This window comes from Chanodichthys erythropterus, chromosome 21, assembly GCF_024489055.1.
Source record: "Chanodichthys erythropterus isolate Z2021 chromosome 21, ASM2448905v1, whole genome shotgun sequence".
NCBI lineage: Eukaryota > Metazoa > Chordata > Actinopteri > Cypriniformes > Xenocyprididae > Chanodichthys > Chanodichthys erythropterus.
In genome coordinates this window covers 36,423,389-36,450,199 of record NC_090241.1, presented here as the reverse complement: position 1 = coordinate 36,450,199, position 26,811 = coordinate 36,423,389, and the positions used below count along the sequence as shown (strand labels likewise).

Below are 26,811 nucleotides of genomic sequence, written 5' to 3'. Positions count from 1 at the left end.
ATGTACTAGTATAATTCTCATTACCAATATATTTTTTTGATGAAGAAAGAAGAAAAAAAGACTAAATATAGCTGCGAGCAGCAATTATTGGGGATCAAGCGTTTTAAGGCCTTTAGGCACATGGGTAAAAAGGATAATGTTTCAATTAGCACGCCTGTAACCATCTTAATCATAGATGGAAAAGACAATTAGAGCCAATGCAGGCAATAACCATAGGAAAATTATGGTTTATAAAGCTTTTTAACAGTTATCAAGGTTGAGTCAAAAACCTAGGACTAGTTCGCCAAAGTTGTTTTTTTTAAATAATCTCCAATATTTAACGAATGATTTGATAGACAGCAGCGGTCCTAGAGACAAAGTTGCTCAGAATGAGGAGTTCTACCATGTGGTATGAATGTTGTGGGCGTGTGCTAAAAATTGCACAATCCTTTTTGCACATGAAAAACATGAAGGCGCCCCCCAGTGGCTGATTTCTTTTGAATTTTTCACAGGCCTCTAGGGACGTGAGTCAAACAAGCCCAGCGAGTTTAGTTTCCGATCGACCTCTGTTAACCTTGTCGGATAGCTGCTCAAAATTCATTGGCCGATGACAGACATGTTTTTTGAGATACGTCAGTGTCCTCATAGACAGTCATGGCACCTCGGACAAAGACACTGCATGCCTATTTTCCAGTAAATCAGACTAATTGTGACGCAGTTATAGCCATTTTATAAGTTTTTTTTTCCTGTTATGGCGCCACCAAGTGGCCAGTTGCCTCTTCCTTTTTCATGCGACCACAGAATGAGCTCTTACATAGGTGTGCCAAGTTTGGTGAAAATATCTCATTCTGTTCACCAGTTATAGCCATTTTAGTAAAAGTTGCTCTACCCACTTTTAGAGACGTTTTGGCGGCCCTTAGAGACCGAGAATGGAAATTTAAACTTTTTTTGGATAAATATTGACAATCATATTCCGGAGAATCTTGCTGCACTGGTGTGGTTCCGATCGGGTCAAAAACCTAGGACTAGTTTGCAAAAGTAGGTTTTTCAAAAAATCCAAAATTTTCGAACGACGATCGAATCCAAGGTATGCATCTTGTCTTGAGCCAAGGATTTTTGTACTTTTGACCGCTGTAGCGCCCCCGTCAGGCCGATCGGGGTGAGCCTTGGTGACGTTGTAGACGGTGTGAGTAATACCAGCCCTCAAAGTTTCAAGTCTCTTTGACTTACGGTTTGGTCTGCCTGATCACTTTTAGGGGAGAATGCTGATCCTTGGAAAATTTAACAATTGCAATAGAGTTTCAGAGCAACGCACTTAATAGGTTCACTAGAAACCCTGATTAGTTTGAACAGACAGACAGAGATCAGTGTATTTCACATTGATTGACCTGTTTCTCCACTTTCCCAAGTCGTCCCATCATGCTGGGATCCTCTGGCAGTTCTCCATCTGTGGTTCCTTTAGGACGATCCTTGTCTGTTATCGGAGCGCCCCGACCAACAATCTGATCCACTCTAACAGTCAATTAAAGAGAGAAAACCTCTAGAATAAAAACTTGATAATTTTTCTTGCAAAGATCTGTTTTAGGGGAAAATATGTGAACCAGTGATTCATTATACATGGACAAACACACAACAGAATTCCTTTTTTGATATTCACCAATGTTTAAGTACATTTAAATAATTTGATTTATTGATTTATTTGTTACAAAATGCATCAAACGAACATCTATTTCCATTACATGATCATTAATCACATTGTTAGTTATCCAAAGGTTTTCAACAACATTCATTTCAAAGAAACAATAAACCATATATTCTATCTTAAAGCATAAAGCATTGTGGGATGTAAATAAATGCATGCAGAGGGAGGGATATGATAATGAGGGGGTGTGTCTACACACATAGACAGAGATGATTGGACAGAAAGAGTCAGGCCCTCCAGACGGACGTTTTCTGTTGATATTTGCCATTTTTGAACAATGTGTCAATGTGAAATCACATCGCCTAGTTGCATATTACAGTAAAATGCAAATGTAATCATCAATTTGACACATTATCCAAAGTTTCAGATGATGTACTACACTAGCAGGGGTGCGTCTGATCTGAGACGATATATACGGTTTTCATCAAAGCATCAGATGGTTCAACTATCCAATTTGTTCCAAATAGTCGTTTAAAAAACCACTGCATGTGCTCAGCAGAACGCTGGGAATCAAGCATGCCCTGCTGATTCCGCATGAAGAAAATTGCACTTGTGAAAGAGCAAAAAATAGTGCATCATGTGGCATGCCTGAAATAACGCCATGCCGACATGCATAAGCCAAAACAGCGATGCTAAATGAAATAAAAGAACCATTTGGACGTGTGCATCTCCATTTGCTGCTTCTTGCTGCTGTAACTCTTCATTTCCAAGCAGCGGTGCAGGCAAACTAGCTTAACCAGTTTTAGTTCAGCTACATGACTAGTAACTCACCGAAATGTGGTATTTGGGTCCCCTGCTTTTCTCTCAACTAAGCGTCTCTTGGGATTAGTTCACTCGCGACAAACAAAGGTCATGAAGTCAATTAAGAGTTGATTATCAGAAGCTGCCTGCAGCATTTAGGCTGTTTAATCTCAAATAGACTAGATTGTTCAGGCAGACACTCTTAGAGGAAAAGCTTCTATTTACAACCTTAAAGGTTCCGTCAGGCGCTTCATCATGGGGTCATTTTGTGGAATTAGTTTTAGTTAATAAATTTAGTTTTAATTCAATTTTATTTTTTATTAAATATTATGAATTAAGCGGGTCATACTGTTGTGGCCAAAAGTGATGTTCGGCCTAGGAACATTGGCATTTTTACCCTTTATTCAAATGTTTTTAAAACTTTTGTAATCATATTGCATAGTTGTGCTTGGAGTCGATTGTTTTATTTGTGGTAATAACACAATGAAACATGCCAAATTGAACGACATAATTTTTGGCCGGGCTGTCAAACAAAGAAATTATGAACAAATGCTAAAACAATTGATTATGTTGAAGTCAATGTATGCTTTTTCCTGTGAGCTTTTTGTTTTTCTATGCATTTTTATTTTGCATAGTAAAATGAAATCTGTAGCTGTTGATGCCAGTTGCTATTTTTGTTTATTTTTATTTTGTTATTGAGAAAAAAGCGCGCAAGACATATTTACATATTTATTGAATCATTGCTCTCAGCAGTGTGGACGGCATCTGGATATGGAAGCTTGTTTCCGCCACTAAATAAAAAAATAAAAAAAGGTAATTGCGACTTTATATCTCGCAATTCCAACTTTATTACTTGCAATACCGACTTTATAACTCGCAATTCCGACTTTATAACTCATAATTCTGACTTTATAACTCACAATTCTGACTTTATATCTCGCAATTCCGACTTTATAACTCGCAATTACGACTTTATAACTCGCAATTCCGACTTTATAACTCACAATTCCCACTTTATAACTCGTAATTCTGACTTTATATCTTGCAATTCCGACTTTATAACTCATAATTCTGACTTTGTCTCACAATTCTGACTTTATAACTCATAATTCTGACTTTATAACTCATAATTCTGACTTTATAACTCACAATTCCGACTTTATATCTCGCAATTCTGACTTTATAACTCATAATTCTGACTTTATAACTCACAATTCCGACTTTATATCTCGCAATTCTGACTTTATAACTCATAATTCTGACTTTATAAGATGCAATTCTGACTTTATATCTCACAATTCTGACTTTATAACTCACAATTCCGACTTTATATCTCGCAATTCTGACTTTATAACTCATAATTCTGACTTTATAAGATGCAATTCTGACTTTATATCTCACAATTCTGACTTTATATCTCACAATTCTGACTTTATAACTCACAATTCCGACTTTATATCTCGCAATTCCGACTTTATAACTCGCAATTCTGACTTTATAACTCATAATTCCCACTTTATAATTCGCAATTCCGACTTTATATCTCGCAATTCCGCCTTTATTACTCGCAATTCCAACTTTATAACTCATAATTCTGACTTTGTCTCACCACTCTGTCTTTTTAGCTCGCAATTCCAACTTTATATCTCGCAATTCCAACTTTATATCTCGCAATTCCAACTTTATAACTCGCAATTCCCACTCGCAATTCTGACTTTATATCTCGCAATTCAAACTTTATAACTCGCAATTCCGTCTTTATAACTCATAATTCTGACTTTATCTCACAATTCCGACTTTATAACTCGCAATTCCGACTTTATAAAATGTCGCAATTCATTTTAAATTATTTTATTTTGTGGTGGAAAGAAGCCTACATATCTGGATGTTCGCTGCAAAGATATTTCCAACATTTTTTCTTCTAAGCAAAGATCGAAAAAGACCTTTGCTGTGAATATATTGGAGCGTTGAATGACGTTCAGTCTCTTGTGTGTTACATGTGCATGAGCAATAAGTTGCTGCTGCAGTTCACATAACGGCCACCGGTGTCACTAATAACAAGGTTTTCTAAATTCTACATACAGTCCCTTTAACCAAGTTGTGTTTTGTTCTTCCCTTATACTTTTAATAAATATATAAATTATTTTCCTCAAATTTGATGGTTTAAACAAACATGTAGGGGTCATTAAAAAAACAAATATCACTTTTGGCCACTATTTTATCACTAGAAAAAAAAATTATCCGTTAAACATCAAAGTATTACGCAATCCTTTCCTTATTTAGAACCTTTTTGGCATTGAGTCATGAACCCTAGGGTTTTAAATAGAGCCTTTTTCTCTAAGAGTGGAGTTTGTGGTCAGTTTCTACTAGCCATGTAGTCTGAAACAGAAGCAGGTTTCTTAATTTGTCTCTGGACAGAGATCTAACGCAGGCCCGGGAGATGCAGTCTGGGGCGTCCTAACCTAGAAGACAACTGGGGCGACTCTTTGGTTCCTTTGGTTGAACGCTTCTTTGGGCGAGGGGTGCTGGGACCCGGAGGACCCAATATCATATCTAACCTGGCAAAGCAAATAGAGTAGAGGAGAGCACAATGCAGAATGACGTGATACGGCGCGAACGTCTGGACCGAGATGGGGAGAAACACAACCAACAACAACAAGCCCAGAGATTCCCAGAAAATATATTCCAGACATACTTTATCAAGTTTAGTACAATAAAAAGCTCCCTGATCGGTGCATTGATATCAGCGATCAACATGTGGTGAAAGTATGCCTTTAGTGTTTTAAAAATATAAAAGCAGGAATATATTTACATGTGTGAAATCATAACCTCATTCATACATACAGAAGGATTTCTCTAAAATAAGATGAATGTGACTGAAGTACCTGAATAGGTAGACAGCAATTTATGTGCACTGAGAAGTGTTGTGTTTTAAGGTTTCATGGGTCGGTGATGATGTTGATTTCATATGGCTTTGAAAAACACTTTTATTTAATGACTATAAAAATAAGTAAGATAAATTAATAAATAATAAAATATGTCAAAAAATAACAAAATTTTACACATTTATATGTGTTCTCTAATAAAATATGTTCATTACATCTTGAGTATAAGTAAAAAGTATTTTTACAAATATCATGAATTTCTGAATCGTGAATATCACATTTTAATGATTGGAAAATCACAAATAAATAAAACAAAATATTTACTAGAAAATACTTTTGAATTACTTATTAGGAATTTGGTGTCATTATAAAAGTTTGATATAAATATGTGAATGTTTAATTTTTTGTATTTTTTTTCTCTTTTCCCCCCTATTTTTTATTTGCAAGTGTTTATGTATTTAAGTTGGCTTGAAAATACCAAACTGAAATGCTATTCTCTTAGATGAGCCAAGACTAGAAACCACTCAGAGTATCCTCGTAATTGCATAGCAACACCTCAGCAACCACCCCGAGTACCCTAGCAACTGCATTGGAACACCTCAGCAACCACCCGAGTACCCTAGCAACCACATAGTAACACCCTAGCAACCACCCAGAATACCTTAGCAACTGCATAGCAACACCCTAGCAACCACAGAGTACCTTAGCAACCACATAGCAACACCTTAGCAACTACCCTGAGAATCCTAGCAACTGCATAGCAACACCCTAACAACCATCCAGAGTAGTTTAGCAACCACATAGCAACCACCCGAGTACCCAGCAACCACATAGCGATACCTTAGCAACCACTCAGAGTACCCTAGCAACCACATAGCAACACCTTAGCAACTACCCCGAGTACCTTAGCAACTGCATAGCAACACCTTAGAAACCACCTGAGAACCTTAGCAACCACAGTGTACCTTAGCAACCGCATAGCAACACCTTAGCAACTACCCCGAGTACCTTAGCAACTGCATATCAACACCTTAGCATCTACCCTGAGAATCCTAGCAACTGCATAGCAACACCCTAACAACCACCCAGTGTAGTTTAGCAACCACCCAAGTACCCTAGTAACCGCATAGCAACACCCTAGCAACCACCCAGGATACCTTAGCAATCACCCCATGTATCTTAGCAACCACATAAAACCCTTGCAACCGCTCAGAGTACCCTAGCAACCACATATCGGCACCCTAGCAACCACCTTATCTATCTATACTATTAAAATAAAACTTTCAAATTGAAATGTTTTAGAACAACTTCAAACTTTCTTTTTCAAGCCAACTTAAAGTTTGTCTCAATGAACTTTTTTATCTAGTTATTGGTTATTGTTCTAATTATTATTATTTTTTTTTTTTTTTTGTGTTGGTGGTGGGTATTACCAAAAAAGGAAGAAAAAAAAAAGTGAAAGGAAGAGAAAGTAGAAGGAAAAATAAGGAATAACTATTGGTAAAATATATGATGTCTTTAAAGGAAATGTTCATTTGTATAAATGTATTAAATGTGTTTGAATTGAAAGACAAAATAAACAATATAAAAAAGAAAATACTTCAAAAATTCATATTTAATTCAATGTGTTTCTTGTTCTTTGTAATTATTTGTGAAATTTACTAGCAATTTCTGTGAGATCCTACACCAGATTCTTTCAAAGTACGAGCTGCATTTTCAATATTTTTTTTTAATAAATTAATGGATTTCCATATTATAAAATGAGTGCCACATCATTACTGACCCACATATAACTGCTAAAATATCATGATATTATATCTCATTAAATGAAAATGTGTTAATCTAGTGTTTGGGTGTTGTACATGTATATATTCTGACAGGTATGAGAACAGTGAGAGACGTGTAGGAAACTGAGCCATGCAAACACAAGAACACACACACTAGTGTAGTATGAGTCGAGTGTGAAGAGGGAAAGAACAGCAGATTTGAGGTGTATCTGCTCTTGCCTGGACTGCAGATTTTTAATCCGCGCCAACATGTCGAGATGTCCGGCCGAGTACTGCTCGATGACATCCATCACGTCATACGGCCGCAGACTCTCTTTAAACTTGCGCTTGGACACCATGAACCTCATGATGCTGCGGGACAGAGAATTCACACACATTATCACCGTTAAAGACCTTCACACACACACATGCATGAGTGAATCTCTGAGAGCCTGTCCAGGGTCATATTTCACCCCAAAAATAAAAAGAAAGAATGAAGAATGTATTTTGCTTTCCTATTTCTAGGACCCAGTGCTATTTTGAATAATTTTCATTTTTATATTTTCTGTTTTTGTTTGAATTTTAGTTTTAATAATTTTGTGTTTTGCCATTTTTTTTATTATTTTTTTAAGTTTTAGTTATTTTAGTTCAAATAAAAATGAGAAATGTTGACTTGATTTCCAATATTATAGTTTTTATTAATATTTTGAATTAGTTTTAATTTTTATATTTCTGGTTTTCATTAAAATCTTTAGGTAATGTTTTAATTTTCTTGTGTGTTTTGTCATTTTAATTTCTTTTTTAAAATATGTCTATATAGTTTTTATTCATTTTTATTTCAGTGTTAGTTATTTTAGTTCATCTAGTTAAAATAAATAAAAATTTAAAATGTTGATTTGGTTTTCAATATTATAGTTTTTGTTAAGATTTTTAATTAGTTTTCATTTTCATTAAAGTTTTAACAATTTTGTTATGTGTTTTGTTATTTTTATTAGTTTTTTAAATGTCTATATATATGTTTTTATTTTTTATTTATTTTATTGTTTTGGTTCAACAATGTTGCCTTGGTTTTCAGTATTATAGTTTTTGCTATGATTTTGAATTAGTTTTCATTTTTATATTGTCTGTTTTCATTTAATTTTGTTGTGTTTTGCCGTTTATATATATATATATATATATATATATATATATATAGTTTTTTTAATTAATTTTTTAAAATAATTTCAGTTTGAGTTTTTTTTAGTTCAAATAGTTTAGTTCAAATTTCAGTTTTTGTTAATATTTTGAATTAGTGTTTATTTTTTATATATTTCCTGTTTTTATTTTAATTTAAGTTTCAACAATTTTGTGTTTTGTCATTTTTATTTTTTTTTTTAAATATGTAAATTGTTGAATTTTTATTTCAGTTGAATTTATTTTAGTTGAAGTTAAAGTAAATAAAAATGAGAAATAAGGTTTTTTTTTATATTTGATTTTATTTAAAAAATATATATATTTTATGGTTTTAATTTTGGACCATAGGATTTTTACTATTCATTTTGCAGTAAAATATGACCTGTACATCTGGTTTTCATGAGATTTAGTATAAATGTTTGCCGTTTGATACTAACCTTCAATATTCAAAATATCTCATGCATAAGAGTCGCTGGTATGATCTGAGCAATGAAAGTGTGAATGTAACGAAGGATTCAAAAGTCTGAATGTAACAAGTTTTGTAACTTACATTCAGGAAAGACTGAGTTAATGAGGTAATATTATGTGATGCAGACTGCTCTAGTATTATCAATAATATTACACGTCTGATGGAGCATTAAAGTCCCTTCTGAGTGATGCTGCCTGTCTCATCTTTGCTTACCACACGGCCCTGATGGTAACTTTTAGTCCCGGCGTTAAATCCTGAGCGACAAACTCACAATGGCAGCTCTTATTGTCATCAACAATGTCTTCTCCGGGAAGGCTGGCTTCTAAAAAACACAACACGGACAGGAGGACTCTAGAGTTAGTGCACAAACCCCCTAACCCTCCATTCAACTCAACTCAGCCTCGGTTATCTAGCTCAGTCCGACAGCAGATAGGTCAGTGCAAAGACATTTTTATAACTGCTTTTCCAGGAGACGGGAATCTGAGACAACCGTGGCCCAAAATACAACAAAGCCATACAGTGACCCCAAAACACATTTGGACACTTCAGACAAAGTTAAACTGATAATAAAGATAATAAAAAATCAAATCATGTGCTATTTATTTTTAAAAACAGAACAGAAGTTGGTTTTACACTGGAAGATTTTTTTTTTATGTTTTTGAAAGTGTCTCTTCTGCTCACCAAAGCTGCATTTATTTGATCGAAAATACAGTAAAAATTGTGAAATATTATTACAATGTCAATCAGCTGTTCTCTATGTGAATATATAGTAAAGTGTAATTTATTCCTGTGATCAAAGCTGAATTTTCAGCATCATTACTCCAGTCTTCAGTGTCACATGATCCTTTAGAAATCATTCTAATATGATGAAACATTTATGATTATTATCAATGTTGAAAACAGTTCATATTTTTGTGGAAACGCCATATAAAAGTTTGTGTAAATTGATCAAAAGTGACAGTAAAGGCATTTATAATGTTACAAAAGATTCTATTTCAAATAAACGCTGTTCTTTTGAACTTTATATTCATCAAAGAATCCAGAAAAATGTAGCAGTTTCCACAAAAATATTCAAAAACCTTAATAATAATAAGAACCATTATTAATAACTGTGCAACAATAAGAACTGATAACAACTGAACACTAAATCATCATATTAGAATGATTTCTGAAGGATCATGTGACACTGAAGACTGGAGTGATGATGCTGAAAATCCAGCTTTGATCACAGGAATAAATTACACTTTACAATATATTCACATAGAAAACAGCTGATTAAATTTGCAATAATATTTCACAATTTTTACTGTATTTTTGATCGCATAAATGCAGCCTTGGTGAGCAGAAGAGACTCTTTCAAAAACATTTAAAAAATCTTAATTAATACAAACTTTGCATAGAAATAGGTAAACGTTAGTGAAACTTGCTAATGTGATGAACTATAGCTCCAACATCAGTGAGCAAAAATTACTGTTATATTTTGTATCGAATGCAGTGACATTAATACATGTTTAAGCATGACTTATAGTCCAAACACGTTGTTGAGGTGCCTGTATAAGCAAACAGCAGAACACTATGACATATAAGTAATATTTTTTTCAGCAAACTGACTTTTGGATTCAGTGAGAATCCATTTTGCAAAGCAGGCCAGTCAAAAGACATTTAACAAACTGTCTGACTATGAGTGAATTAATAAAGCACTGTTAATGGCCACAAAGACACAGTTTCATCAGTTTTAATGACTATTTCAAGTGATCAATTAAACTTGAATGTAACTTAACCTTGAGTTTTCTACAGCAGCGGTTCTCAACTGGTTTCATAGTGCAACCCAACACAATTCCAAACCTGTGACCAGAATTAAATGTAATATTTACATTTTCGGGTCATGACGCACCAGTTGAGAACAACTAATCTAGAGTCATTATCGCTTAAATTATCCAAGTGTCTTATATCCATGCAAATCGCTGATTGCATCTGTCACTTTGGGCCACAGTGTCTTTCTCCTGCGTTCCCATTTGTCAGCACAGACCATCTGGTGGGTAAAAATAATCTACCTGTGCTTATTATGCCAAATAAACCACAGAGCCTTAAAACAACTGTACAGCTCCAAACCCTGGAGTGAATAATGATGGTCTGAAATGGGTTAATGATGTTGACGAGTTGTTCCACAGCTCTGTGGTGTTTCATTGCATTCACGTTTCCTCCTCAGGACTAACTTTTCCTCACATGCAGGTAAAGGAGCACAGTTTGCAGCCATCAGCTAGCACTAGTTCTAGGGTTGGTAAAACGGGCTCTAGTGGCGACCAGCCGATTGATAATCTCTTACTGATTAACCCTTCAATTGCTGCGATAGGAGAGATGGTAATAAAGGCTGGTTATAAAAACAACGACAAAACAGACCTGCTTTAAACCTAGAAACCAAGGAACAATGCTCACAGTAATGAAGAATAAAATGCATTCTGAATTTTCTGAAACTAGTAAGTTCTCTGAAGGTGAACCAGTTATTATTGTTGTGCAATTATCCAAAGCCTCGATGCTTCAAATCAATTGTTCACCGTCAGAGAAATGACACACACTCTTTCTTGCATGATGTGAAATGTTCAAGTACTCAAAGTTAAAATACAATGAAATGACATTCAAGTGAAGGTGCATTCTGAATCAGAACAAGGTTTTCTCCTACTGTTTGAGCATGAATGCTATTCTAAATATTGCTTCTCTTTCAACTATACATTAAAATATATGCTAACAATCTGATATCAGTTTATAGATATTTAATGACCTTTAAAGCATCATTACTAGTACAGCATGACTAGTTGCAATTGCTATAAGTTTCTAAAAACAACTAATATGAGAAAATATAGTGTTACTAATGTGCTTTGATTGGATTTCAATGTAACCTACCTTCAATTTTAATTATAGCTTTAACTCTGTTACTGCTAAAATGGCAAATTTGTTGCCAGAACCCAATAATCTTGTATATATTCAATATCAGGATTAGATTGATAACTGGACATTGACCATTAGTGCCACCTTTTTCATATACAAAAATGCAAACATTTCAACAGAAAAACATCAGATTTTCAACTTATACTTTTGGAAAATCGCTCAAAATCAAACAGAAAGTAAAATGGACAGTCCAGCATTTAAAGCAGGTAAGATTTTACAGACTGGCATATCCTCAGACCGCTGTGCACAAGTGACAATGACGTGGATCCAAACAAATCACATTTTAATCATTTTTCTCTATTAAACGAGTTGTAAAGAGATATGAAGCTCCTTAAATACTTCTTCCTCTAGGAGTATTTACATACAATTTGGTGCATGTCCTCAGATTGTCATGGCGTCTTTGTGCACCAAAATTTGTTAAGTTTGCACACTGCGTTTACATGATACAGGCCCAAACGAAAATGTAATGTGACCACATATGGCCACATATGGGTGAGTTATATACATTTGCATATTACAGCACCACCTAGTGGCTGAGTTACACTGAATTTGGTACACAGCCTCTTAAAGACATGTATGCACATATGTCTAAACTTCATGAAGATCAGATTGAATTTTGGTTGACCATTTTGTCCAAATGTCAGCTGAATCCTTAAATGCAGGAACATTAAAGGGATAGTTTACCCAAAAATGAAAATTCTCTCATCATTTATTCACCCTCAAGTTTTTCCAAACCTTTCTTTCTTCTGTTGAACACAAAAGAAGATATTTTGAAGAATATGGGTAACCAAATAGTTGATGGAAAAAATACTTTGAAAGTCAATGGGAACCATCAACAATGAGAAACATCAACTGAGTGAATCAACTGGTGAATTATCCATTTAATGTCTCTTTACCCTCACAGCTAATGGATAGAGTTTCAAAAACAATATTTTTCATGATGTGGATGCCGTATAGAGTATCTGAAGTTCTTATTTGAGTCTCTTTAAATTCATCCCAGCGGTACTGAGAGAGATATGCAGTCCAATAAGAATGAAAAATTTTTTATACTGTAGCTTTAAATGGGTAAAAATATATATATAACAAAGTGAGAGCTTTAGTCAAGAGAGGTTTGAGCTTTACTTTGAATGAAACCCAATTAAAGCACATAAGGAACTAAAATGGACTAGTAAAATATGCAAGTTAATATTCAGAACAACAGCATGATTGTGTGTGATACTTAAAAAGCTATTAATATTAAAATGTGTAACCAAAACCAAACTCAAAGCATATTTGCAGAGTGGTAGTTGTGCTGTGACTGAAGCTGGTTAGTTTGATTGAATATGGGAGCTCGACCCATCTGGATTGCCTGACCTGGAGAGTTCCTGTGTCTCAAATCTTCCTCTTGCATCTCAATGAGCACTTTAGCATCAGCATCCAACATAGAAACGGAAAGGACAGCATCAGGATCCACATTCATCAGAAAAAACGAGGGGAAAATCATAAACGCACACATGGATTACAAAGGTCGTCCTTTCCACAAGCTGCTGCTGTCCATGTGATTCTGTTGCATATTTTTATCAGGTTATCAAGGTTATATCAAGGTTTCGGAAAAGCATTTGAATTTGCACTTTGTGGAAAGTGTAACCAAAGCACAGATTTTTTCATAAATTATATTTAAATATTCCAACAAACACAGTCTCAAAATTCAAGCCAAATGTTATGATTGGTATGTAAAATAATATATATTTATGCCATAATTTATGCCATGAAATCATATACTGTATTCATACCAATCATAAAACTATTAATCTTAAATATTAAAATAAATTATCACACATATTAGCTAATAAAATAATTAGCTCAAGAATATTCGTTTCACAGATTCTCCACAAAAACATTGGCAGCAAATGCAACACTCGACTCGATTATATTAATATGAACTTGATATGCACAAATAACACAGACACTGATACAAAAATCACATGCAATGGCACAACAGAAAGACAGAATAAGAATCCTGATGTGTGGAACTAGGAGATTGTATTAAATTAATCTGGTTTCTGTCTTCACACCTTCTCACCTGTAGATAATCAAGCTGAGGATTCTTCTAAAAATCTCAATGCAACTTATGCTTTGTATTTTGGGGATCCGAGACCAAGTCCAATCTACTTGAATGGGGGAATCTGCTTGTTACACTCACATTTAACTCTTTCCCTGCCAGCGTTTTTTAAAAAAGTTGCCTTTTTTTTATCAACACTTAAAAATAGGTAAGTTTCATACAAAAAGCAACATTTTAAACAAAAAGCTGAGAAAATCACATTTATTTCAAAGACTACAACGCGCATAATCAATGCTTTTATTGCTTGTTTCTGCTCCTTTTTGCCTGTGTTTTGATCCGGAGATTCAGTACTCGTTCAGAAGATGCGTAACAGCGCCCCCTACCGTATAACAGTGAAAGCACAGAAATCCGTAAAACTCTGTCAAAGGTGGGGAAAGAGTTAAATTACATATTTCAAATCAGCAACAAAATCTGACATGATATACATTTTATTTCTTATGCTCAAATAGCATTAAAAAAGCCATTTCATGGCAACCGGAGCTTCTAAAAGCAGCTGCAGTGATGCGATGACTTTACCAATTGCTGATTGGTTCTTTTATTTAGAAGGCGGGACCAATTCCGCCATATTGTGCATTGCATATTTTCTCCCATTCATAAGTACTGTGTGTGCAGCATCTCTGTATATCTAAAGTCTTTGATGGCTAACCAGTTTAAAACGATCTCAAACACAAGACCACCTCTGATTGGCGATTGTGTTCATGCGCTCAACATATATGTCTGTGATTGGCTACGCTTCAAAAACCTGTTGTAAATAGACATCTTTTCACCAAGTGCTTACACAGATACACATGTAATATATCCCTAAAATATCTGCTGATAGACGGAGCCAATCACAGACATATCTAATGAGCTTGTGAACACAATGGCCAATCAGAGGTGTGTAAGAATCTGCTCCAAATACTAGGGGGAAATGCTGGTAAATTTCCGTACCGACTAGTTTTTCATTGTCTGATATTTTATCCAAAGCAACTTCAAGTACACAAACTACAGTGATGTTGTGCTTCACAACTGTGACTTGTGCTGTTTGAGTCTACAGCTATTAATAACTGTGATGAGTGTCAAATGAATGTGGATGGACCCTTACATGATTTCTTCTTCACCGATTAACACCTACAACAACCAAATCACGACCAAAGCGTACAAATACAGAAGGCAACACTGCATAAGCACACAGGACCAGGTTGGTTTCCCTCACCTTCTGAGTTCTGGCGGGACGCGGCCCCTTTAAAGCGGAAGGCTTGTCTGGCCCGACTGCGGTCGCCGAAGCTGAGGCTCTTGGGTACTTTGGACGGACTGTCCTCGATGCTGTTTGCGCTGGGAGAGCGTCGGAGGGGCTGCTGGCCCTGAGGAGAGTTCTTCCCTTTGGTTGCAGTGTTTCTCGGGCTGGAGAACACACGCTCTTTCAGACTCACTTTCTGACTGTGAAGGGTAAAACGGTTTAAATGTTAGAGACAAAAGCATTCAATTCACATTCAAAAACTGGAGTTCTTTCTAAAGTTGTCTTTCTAAAGTTGTAAGAACTAGCTGATTTGGTTAAAGCTGCAGTTCGTAAGTTTTGCCTCTTTGTCGCCCTCTCTGTTCAAAACCTGCAATTGCAGTTGTTTGCGGAATTATTATCTTTACGTGGATTGTGCATCGGCACGGCTCCTCAGCGCGTTTTGAGGAGAATGTGTGGGTGTTTTTAGAACACATCTGACCCATTTCATTATGAATTACTGACAAACATGCTTCACATTAAGTTTATTTCTTTACGTTAAAACCGTGCAGTCTAAATGGATGTGAATTTTATATGCAATTTAAATACATAATAAATGCATAAAATAAATCGTAAATATTTTTGTGTATTTTAATTTAAATCTGCTGTCCGTAAGATTTGCCTCTTTGTCGCCATCTCTGTTTGAAACTTGCAATTGCAGTTTTATGCGGAATTATTATTGTTACGTGCATTGTGCATCGCCACGGCTCGTCAGCGCGGATGAATCTAATGTTTGCTGTCAGTTGACTTGAAGTATGACCAAAGTAGGAATTAGAAATAGAAAAAATTGATTTAGGATATTTTTTAACCCAAAAAAGTTACGGACTGCAGCTTTAATTGAAAGTAGTAATGTTTACTGCATACATTTAGTATTTACAGTTGCATTCAGTGCATTCCCAAAAATGATTACAAATAAAGTACAATCAAACTGTACTGTTATTCATATATCTGAATGAACTGTTAACCTGCAATACATAATGTTTGATAATGAAGGTTAGGTGTTTCCCTGAAGGGAAGGAACTGGAGTTTCTGTGTTTCGTTGAAATGTGGGCGGATATATTGATGTGCATTTGGCTTATTAAACGCCACACATCTGTCTGCACACAAACAAGGTCAAACTAATACACACACACACACACACACACACGTGCACATGTAAACAATGTGTTCATTGATGTGAACATGCATCGCTGGACTGGTAAAATATTTGCACACAAACAACATCTCTGAAACTCATCCTGTGTTGACAGAACTGATGACACTGAAACAGACATGATGCATGCAAAGAAAGCATGAAAAATGACATTTAATATCAGAAGAAGCACTGTTTTGTGGTGTCTGAGAAATGTGATTTGTACTCACCTCGGAGAGGGTTCAGGTTGGGCTTCTTTCCTGTGTTGGAAAACAAAATCATAATGCTATGATTTGAAGTCCTTTAACAAACTGAACACTACCGTCAAACGGGTTACGCTTTAGTCATGACATGGATTTTTGAATTATTTTAATATGTTCCTTGAGGATCATTTATAATGTTAAATATATATGTGTAAAAATTATAATTTTCAACCTTCATTCTGATATGATTTTTTTTTAAGGCACAGCTCCTTTAGCAACATAACACCAGTGGGCGGGGCCTATGATACCAGGGGGGCGTGGTCTATGAAATGATGATGTATAACTATTCGTCGATGTCTTGCGAATGTATTGAGATGCCACAATTCAATTCATTAACACATAAACCCATTATTTATCAAACATATAAGAGCATTATTAAAAACGCCATTTTACGTTACCTAAAGGAGAGCCCGGATTTGCTCTTGAGGTTTCTCAGTAGATCGAGCTGGTTCAAGGGAGGGATTAGTCTGGAAAAACACACAGGAGCTGTTGGCACACGGATGATGTGTGAAGAGGAAATGCTGCGCAATGCTTATGTAAATCTTGGAGCTTCTTTTGGACAGAAAAAACTGACAAGGACTATTAATAAACATACTGCTGACTGTGGACTTAAATTAAAGACGGACAGAGAGAGAAATGCACATGAAAAATCACGGCAAAAATGTGCACATCCTTTTTTGGGGCTCAGTGTTACAGGCACACCCCCTGCTGATTAGGCATTTGATATCAAAGCATGATGTATATAATATGCCACACGCAGGGAGGGAGAGTGTGGACAGCGCTGTTAACCTTCACAATCTGCACCAAACAGCCTGAAAGGTCAGAGAGCAGATCGATGTAGACGTCTGAAGAGATCTCATGTGACACCCCAGAGGAATGCTGGGATAGAGAGAGAATCAGATGGAGGATGGGACTGTGTGCATGTACCTGTACATGGGCACCGATACGGTCCTCTCGTAATAGTCCCACGTCGAATGGAGATCCGTGCGATTCAGGTTTGTGGCGTAAAACCTCCAGGCAGCCTGAGAGATCATAGTCATATTATAACATAGCATATGGATAAATATTTGTAATACTGGGAAAATGTGCATTATACTGTCCACTGTATGATCTGATATATAATTGAATTAATATAACTTATGTATGGATGCATGACTGTTATAATATTAAACAAGTTCTATATATTTTTTCTATATAAAAAATTATACAAGAACAATTGAATAATGACAAAATCCAATGGAAGCTTGTTTCACCAACTAAATAAAACATAAAAAAGGTACTTGCTACTTCTTATCTCAGAATTGTGAGATTTCAACTCACAAACTTTTTCTTGTAATTGCGAATTTTTATAACAATTCTGACTTTATGCAGTAGCATAAAAATAAACTTTAACGATGATTTTATATCTCACAATTCTGACTTTATAACTCACAATTCTGACTTTATATCTCGCAATTCTGACTTTATAACTCGCAATTCTGACTTTATATCTCGCAATTCTGACTTTATAACTCGCAATTCTGACTTTATATCTCGCAATTCCGACTTTATAACTCGCAATTCTGAATTTATATCTCACAATTCTGACTTTATAACTCGCAATTCTGACTTTATAACTCGCAATTCTGACTTTATAACTCGCAATTCTGACTTTATAACTCGCAATTCTGACTTTATATCTCGCAATTCTGACTTTATAACTCGCAATTCTGACTTTATATCTCGCAATTCCGACTTTATAACTCGCAATTCTGAATTTATATCTCGCAATTCTGACTTTATAACTCGCAATTCTGACTTTATAACTCGCAATTCTGAATTTATATCTCACAATTCTGACTTTATAACTCGCAATTCTGACTTTATATCTCGCAATTCTGACTTTATAACTCGCAATTCTGACTTTATATCCCGCAATTCCGACTTTATAACTCGCAATTCTGAATTTATATCTCGCAATTCTGACTTTATAACTCGCAATTCTGACTTTATAACTCGCAATTCTGAATTTATATCTCACAATTCTGACTTTATAACTCGCAATTCTGAATTTATATCTCACAATTCTGACTTTATAACTCGCAATTCTGAATTTATATCTCACAATTCTGACTTTATATCTCGCAATTCTGACTTTATAACTCGCAATTCTGACTTTATAACTCGCAATTCTGACTTTATAACTCGCAATTCTGACTTTATAACTCGCAATTCTGAATTTATATCTCACAATTCTGACTTTATAACTCGCAATTCTGAATTTATATCTCACAATTCTGACTTTATAACTCGCAATTCTGAATTTATATCACGCAATTCTGACTTTATAACTCGCAATTCTGACTTTATATCTCGCAATTCTGACTTTATAACTCGCAATTCTGACTTTATATCTCGCAATTCCGACTTTATATCTCGCAATTCCGACTTTATAACTCGCAATTCTGAATTTATATCTCGCAATTCTGACTTTATAACTCGCAATTCTGACTTTATATCTCACAATTCTGACTTTATAACTCGCAATTCTGACTTTATATCTCGCAATTCTGACTTTATAACTCGCAATTCTGAATTTATATCTCGCAATTCTGACTTTATAACTCGCAATTCTGACTTTATATCTCGCAATTCCGACTTTATATCTTGCAATTCCGACTTTATATCTCGCAATCCGGACTTTATTATTCGCAATTCCGACTTTATATCTTGCAATTCTGACTTTATAACTCGCAATTCTGAATTTATATCTTGCAATTCCGACTTTATATCTCGCAATCCGGACTTTATTATTCGCAATTCCGACTTTATATCTTGCAATTCTGACTTTATATCTCACAATTCTGACTTTATAACTCGCAATTCTGAATTTATATCACGCAATTCTGACTTTATAACTCGCAATTCTGACTTTATATCTCGCAATTCTGACTTTATAACTCGCAATTCTGACTTTATATCTCGCAATTCCGACTTTATATCTCGCAATTCCGACTTTATAACTCGCAATTCTGAATTTATATCTCGCAATTCTGACTTTATAACTCGCAATTCTGACTTTATATCTCACAATTCTGACTTTATAACTCGCAATTCTGACTTTATATCTCGCAATTCTGACTTTATATCTCGCAATTCCGACTTTATAACTCGCAATTCTGAATTTATATCTCGCAATTCTGACTTTATAACTCGCAATTCTGACTTTATATCTCGCAATTCCGACTTTATATCTCGCAATTCCGACTTTATAACTCGCAATTCTGAATTTATATCTCGCAATTCTGACTTTATAACTCGCAATTCTGACTTTATATCTCACAATTCTGACTTTATAACTCGCAATTCTGACTTTATATCTCACAATTCTGACTTTATAACTCGCAATTCTGACTTTATATCTCACAATTCTGACTTTATAACTCGCAATTCTGACTTTATATCTCACAATTCTGACTTTATAACTCGCAATTCTGACTTTATATCTCGCAATTCCGACTTTATATCTCGCAATTCCGACTTTATAACTCGCAATTCTGAATTTATATCTCGCAATTCTGACTTTATAACTCGCAATTCTGACTTTATATCTCACAATTCTGACTTTATAACTCGCAATTCTGACTTTATATCTCGCAATTCTGACTTTATATCTCGCAATTCCGACTTTATAACTCGCAATTCTGAATTTATATCTCGCAATTCTGACTTTATAACTCGCAATTCTGACTTTATATCTCGCAATTCCGACTTTATATCTCGCAATTCCGACTTTATAACTCGCAATTCTGAATTTATATCTCGCAATTCTGACTTTATAACTCGCAATTCTGACTTTATATCTCACAATTCTGACTTTATAACTCGCAATTCTGACTTTATATCTCACAATTCTGACTTTATAACTCGCAATTCTGACTTTATATCTCACAATTCTGACTTTATAACTCGCAATTCTGACTTTATATCTCACAATTCTGACTTTATAACTCGCAATTCTGAATTTATATCTCGCAATTCTGACTTTATAACTCGCAATTCTGACTTTATATCTCGCAATTCCGACTTTATATCTTGCAATTCCGACTTTATATCTCGCAATCCGGACTTTATTATTCGCAATTCCGACTTTATATCTTGCAATTCTGACTTTATAACTCGCAATTCTGAATTTATATCTTGCAATTCCGACTTTATATCTCGCAATCCGGACTTTATTATTCGCAATTCCGACTTTATATCTTGCAATTCTGACTTTATATCTCACAATTCCGACTTTAAAATTCCGACTTTATAACTCGCAATTCCGACTCTATATCTCGCAATTCCGACTTTATAACTCACAATTCCAACTTTATATCTTGCAATTCTGACTTTATAACTCGCAATTCTGACTTTATATCTCGCAATTCCGACTTTATAACTCGCAATTCCGACTTTATATCTCGCAACTCCAACTTTATATCTCGCAATTCCGACTTTATATCTCTACTCCGACTTTATATCTCGCAACTCCGACTTTATACCTCGCAACTCCGACTTTATATCTCGCAATTCCGACTTTATAACTCGCAATTCCGACTTTATATCTCGCAACTCCAACTTTATATCTCGCAATTCCGACTTTATAACTCGCAATTCCGACTTTATATCTCGCAACTCCAACTTTATATCTCGCAATTCCGACTTTATAACTCGCAATTCCGACTTTATATCTCGCAACTCCAACTTTATATCTCGCAACTCCGACTTTATAACTCGCAATTCCGACTTTATATATCGCAACTCCAACTTTATATCTCGCAATTCCGACTTTATAACTCGCAATTCTGACTTTATATCTCGCAACTCCGACTATATCTCGCAATTCCAACTTTATATCTCGCAATTCCGACTTTATATCTCACAACTCCGACTTTATATCTCGCAATTCCGACTTTATATCTCGCAACTCCGACTATATCTAGCAACTCTGACTATATCTCGCAATTCCAACTTCATATCTCGCAATTTCGACTTTATATCTCGCAATTCCGACTTTATATCTCGCAACTCTGTCTTTATATCTCGCAATTCCGACTTTATAACTCGCAATTCCGACTTTATATCTTGCAATTCTGATTTTATAACTCGCAATTCCGACTTTATAACTCGCAATTCCGACTTTATATCTCGCAATTAGAGAAAAACTCTCATAATTGTGAGATAAACAGTCAGTTACCTTTTCTATTTTTTATTTATGGTGGAAACAAGGTTTGTGAAGTGTGTCAGCGATCTCTAGACAGACTGAGTTTTATTTTCCCAGTGAACTGGAGCTGAAGACACTGAACGTAACTGGGACGATGAGAGGAGACGTGTTTTACCTGAATGAGGCCGGCAGCGGGATTTCTGCGCTTCTCGAAATGTTTCTGCCGATGCTGTTCCTGAACTTTCAAAGCAAACCCAGAACCCAGAATTCCCTGCGGACGGTAAAAAGAAACTTTGTTAATGATGATTGGATTGGACCTAGTTTTTCCCGAAACTGAGTCGTGTCGTCTATTACAGAGTGTCACGACATTAAAGAGGTCAAAACTTCTGTTTAAGCACCGTTTTATTGGGTTATTGTTTCCCTTGAGCTTTAGTTACCAGGTTTTGGTAGCAAAAACAGTCTAATAATTCAGTTTTTTTGCAATTTAGTTAACAGAATAATTGCTGTTTGGGTGTGGATGTGGACGGTCAGTTTCTGAAATTTCAGTAGATGGCCTAGAAAGGATATCTTCCAAATTCTATTAACACTTTAGTTGAAGCCTTTATATATATAATGCATTATAAAAGTATTTTAATGCACTAATTATGCCTTATAATGCTCTGTATGATTTCAGGATTAATTGTAATCACTGTTATAATACATATCTATTCATTTAGAATGTATAATGCATTAAAAAACATGAAAAAACTTCTCAGGAATTTCAATAATCTGCAAATATTGTAATGCATTTTGACTTTGGTTATAATGAATAATACATATAAAGATATAATGCATTATTACATACATTATGCATACATTTAAAATGCTATGGTTAATCTAAGGTTCCAGTAAATCTGAAATGATACACCATAATTCATTCATAGATGTATTTACACTAAAGCAGAAATGCTATGAAGAAAAACACATTAAGCAGGCAGAGGGATTTTTATAATAAACTGCACTGATGTAATTCAGCGGTCTGCTCTCTCCACACAACAATCCATTAAAAGCCTGTTAGACTTTATTTGTTCGTTTCCTCACGACTCCCCGGAGACTCACAGCAGGCAGCGCGAAGAAGGACACGCCGATCAGGGTGAAGGTCGCGGCGAGGAGACGCCCGTTCCAGGTTATGGGATATTTATCGCCGTAGCCGATGGTCGTCAGGGTGATCTGCGGAACATTGAGGGAAACTGCCGTCAGCTTCCAGTTACTCATGAAATCATTTCTGTTCCTGCACAGTAATTCAATCATCGTCATTGGCTGCTCTCTAAGATTTCTGGGTCACATTTCACCCTCCCAAAAAAACATTATATTTTGCATTAAAAACGAATCATGTTTTTATACCAGTAGGTTTGAAGATTAGGATTAATATTATTTAAAATGATTTAATTTAATCCTTATTCTAATGCATCTAGATAGATTCTCATCATATATTCACACACAAATACTTAATTTAAATAATATATCATGAAGCCTAAAATATTTACATGCAAGAAATAAAATATGCATTGTAATATAATATAATATAATATAATATAATATAATATAATATAATATAATATAATATAATATAATATAATATAATATAATTAATATAATATAATATAATATAATATAATATAATATAATATAATATAATGATTATCTTTTGATTTTGTTATTCTTGTTTTGTTTTGTTTTTTCAATTTGGGAGTACAATTTGTTTAAATGTAATGAGATATATATATATATATATATATATATATATATATATATATATATATATATATATATATATATATATATATATATATATACAGACCAAAAAGTCTTTAGACATTTTTTTTTTTTTTTATGTAAGTGAGGATAGCAATAAAATAAACTGTGACATATTATACCCCAAAATTCTTCATACAGTGTATGAAGTGTATATATATATATATATATATATATATATATATATATATATATATATATATATATATATATATATGTCGTGATTTAAACATTTCTGCTCACACAAGAAGCAAATCAGAGAAATTTTTTTTTTAAAACTGTCATTAAATTATGCAAGTCCACGAACTCCATTCATACAAGATTCCTCTGTGATCTTTCTGAAATATCATCTCATCAAACTCAACGAGTGATAAACATCCCTGCATAATTAATAATCCTCACAGACGTCCTATGTGTAAACTTCAGCTGTTAGTCTATCTGATGTCCTTGGGTTTATTTCCAGAGGAATCACGCCAGAGCTTTACTGGCACTCGCTGCAGTCCCGAGAGCAACTGCTGCCAGAGTTGATTAACCATATAATAAAGCTGAAAATATGAAACACAGCAATGCAGAAGTGCTTATACACCAGAACATTTACAGAACATCCATTGCAAGAAAACAAATAGTGTTTATCAGTCCGTAAATGGAAGTAGCGAAGTAGCGTGTTGTCAAGGGAATGATCTTCCAATGCAATCTGGAGTAATATCGATCTCAGACCACATTATGAGAGATCTGTGGACACGGTACATTACTTCAAGCGTATTTGTTAATGGCGAGGAATGCGAAATGCTTACCAGACCCCACCAGAGTGCATCGGCATAGGTTTCAAACATCTCGTTATCCTCTTTCTCAGCGAGGTACACCAGGAACGAGGCCAGGATCAGACACAGGAAGCCAATGTACCAGGCTGTGATCAGCTCCTGTTGAGGGCACATGCATGCACATGATCAGTAAAAATCAATACCAAGAGTCATACATGTTGCATATTTAAAAGTCAACAGCCTATGAATTATGATGCAGTGAAGTGCATCTACTTTGCTATTTTAACAGGGTGGTTGATTATGATTTAACTTTTTTAACTTTAGTTAGTGTGTAATGTTGCTGTTTGATCATAAACAACATCTGCAAAGTTACGACGCTCAAAGTTCAATGCAAAGAGAGATTTTTTCTTTTACAGAAATTGCTTTTTAAGGAGCTTCTTCCTGGGTTAGTGACATCATAAACCCCAAAATTTGCATAAACCCCGCCCCCGAGAACACACAACAAAGGGGGCGGGGCCATGTTGGGCTGCTTTAGAGAAGAGGAAGAGTTGTTGTAGTCGAGTGTTGTTGTCATGCCGTCATTTTACGCCGGACTGCTTCACAAACGAGGGTCAATTCAACACAAAAGATGAACATAGCGGCACATGCTAGTGGATGAGTTGAATCAACTCCACAGCAACTACATCAATTTATCCACTAACCATTCAGAAACGTCTAAAAGTTGTAACTTCTTCCTGAGTCTCTCCATCAGTGTCGACTCCGGTTTGAACAATGTAAGGCTGAACACTTTCCTCATTTTGGCTGCGTGAGATTCTCCAGCTTTGTTGTTGTTGAGCTGTTAAAGCTCCGCCCTCTTCTGGAGCAGCAGCTCATTTGCATTTAAAGGGACACACACAAAAAGGGCGTGTTTTTGCTCACACTCAAATAGGGGCAAATTCGACAAGCTATAATAAATGATCTGTGGGGGATTTTGAGCTGAAACTTCACAGACACATTCTGGAGACACCAGAGACTGATATTACATCTTGTAAAAGGGACATAATAGATTTCTACAATAGATTTACATGCATCCAAGGTCAAAAAACACTTTAAATAACTTTAATCAGCTACAACTACAGTGTTTGAAGGCGGGGCAAAGTAGACATCATTCACAGCTGCCAATGAGGATGGCAATTTGTTACAAACATACGTAGGTTCAGCAGGAAGTGAGACTGGAATTACTGATGACTCATTTCAGGCAGTTCAGAATCGCTTCTTTTTAAAAAACAATAACTCCATCTATGATCTTTAAATGTTTGCAGACATTTTACATTCACAAACAGCTGTATTATACATTATATGAATGGGAATAATGAACCATAAATCACTGCATGGCTCAACTCCTGAAACAAGCCCAAAAAAAACCCAAAACAACTTCAGAGTTTTTGCTCTGTCAGCATCTCTTCACTCCTTCAAATGCACCTTCCTGTGGACGCTAAGAAATGGGACACCACTTAAACACAGAGACTGCAACGTTACGCCACTGCAACTCATTTTAAGCTGAAAAATGCACTGCAAGCGCATTCGCCCACTTTCTTGCCCTTGAAAGAGAGACGTCGCCTGAGGCTGAACTCACGAGTCACGACAGCACCTGAATGAATGACAAGACGCCTTAATCAGACTTCTGACTGCCGGCTGATCCACTTCACTGCTTAATCTGGGCAAGAACTGACCGTCCAGAGAGAAACAAGTGCAGTTCACTTTGTTAGTTGATGCCACAATAACAAAAAATTCAAATAATGTCAGTCTGTGAAGAGCTACAGAACACATCAAAGAAATGTTCAAAAGAAAATAATTTTTTGTAACATTATAAACGTCTTTACTGTCTAATTGAATGCATCCCTGATGAATAAAAGTGTTACTTGATTAAAAGAAAAGGTTTTTGTAATGAATATATAAAAAGAGGCAATTTTTTGTTTGAGAAAGAATTTCATATCATCAAGTCTTCATCTTTCTCACAATGTTACATAAATAACCTATTTTCCTCTTCCGTTTAATATACGTGAATTATTAATTATTTCACAGGCGGCTATCCTTTCCTCACGTCACCCTGCTAGCATGCAACTCCTTTAAAGCTCATTTATATTTCAGCATGTTTACTGTCAACGTGCAAAATATAAAATGTGTCTGTTTGTTTGAGAAAATGTGTTTTCATCACTAAGACAACAGCCGCTGTTCCCCGTGTGTTTTCACAGGTCAGGAAACTGCTGAGGAACCACAAAATAATGAGCCGAGCTAAAAATTGATTCTCTCTGCAAGTTTAGAAATGGAATACAAGCAAACTATTTCTAGAAATGTTTATATTTTAACTCTGTTACGTGTGGTTTGAGTGGCATTAACGTTCCCACATGCATTGAGCATCACCCTCATCGTTTCTTTATCTAACAGGGAAACGTTCTCTCAAAGTTATGAACAAACGTTCTTCCAGTAACATTAATAGAATGTTCATTCAAAGTTATCTGGTCTGCAATAACATTCTCAAAACGTTTTAGCACAAAAACGTTATTTATACATTGTTCATGGAAAGTTTTTGAAAAATTTTAGTTGCATTTTTTTAACGGTTATTACTTACTACCTGTAAGAACATTCATGAGTTGGGTTGTTTTAACCCAGAGATTGG

General features: G+C 35.1%; 1 protein-coding gene across 3 annotated transcripts in view; it reads right to left on the bottom strand.

Annotated features, from left to right (window-relative positions):
- Nucleotides 1–26,811, bottom strand: part of LOC137011124 (potassium voltage-gated channel subfamily KQT member 2) — a 60,342-nt gene that overhangs the window by 2,312 nt on the left and 31,219 nt on the right. For 2 of the 3 annotated variants that reach the window (XM_067373751.1, XM_067373752.1), the window contains exons 5-15: nucleotides 24,186–24,311; nucleotides 22,696–22,806; nucleotides 21,773–21,868; nucleotides 17,337–17,431; nucleotides 16,808–16,876; nucleotides 16,377–16,406; nucleotides 14,955–15,178; nucleotides 13,012–13,059; nucleotides 8,926–9,034; nucleotides 7,311–7,442; nucleotides 1,368–1,491 (exon numbers count right to left, since the gene is read on the bottom strand). In XM_067373751.1, the coding sequence (XP_067229852.1) occupies nucleotides 1,368–1,491; nucleotides 7,311–7,442; nucleotides 8,926–9,034; nucleotides 13,012–13,059; nucleotides 14,955–15,178; nucleotides 16,377–16,406; nucleotides 16,808–16,876; nucleotides 17,337–17,431; nucleotides 21,773–21,868; nucleotides 22,696–22,806; nucleotides 24,186–24,311 (1,164 nt within the window). Of the gene's footprint in view, nucleotides 1–1,367; nucleotides 1,492–7,310; nucleotides 7,443–8,925; nucleotides 9,035–13,011; nucleotides 13,060–14,954; nucleotides 15,179–16,376; nucleotides 16,407–16,807; nucleotides 16,896–17,336; nucleotides 17,432–21,772; nucleotides 21,869–22,695; nucleotides 22,807–24,185; nucleotides 24,312–26,811 lie in introns of those variants that run through there. The other variant, XM_067373753.1, reaches the window with a different exon arrangement.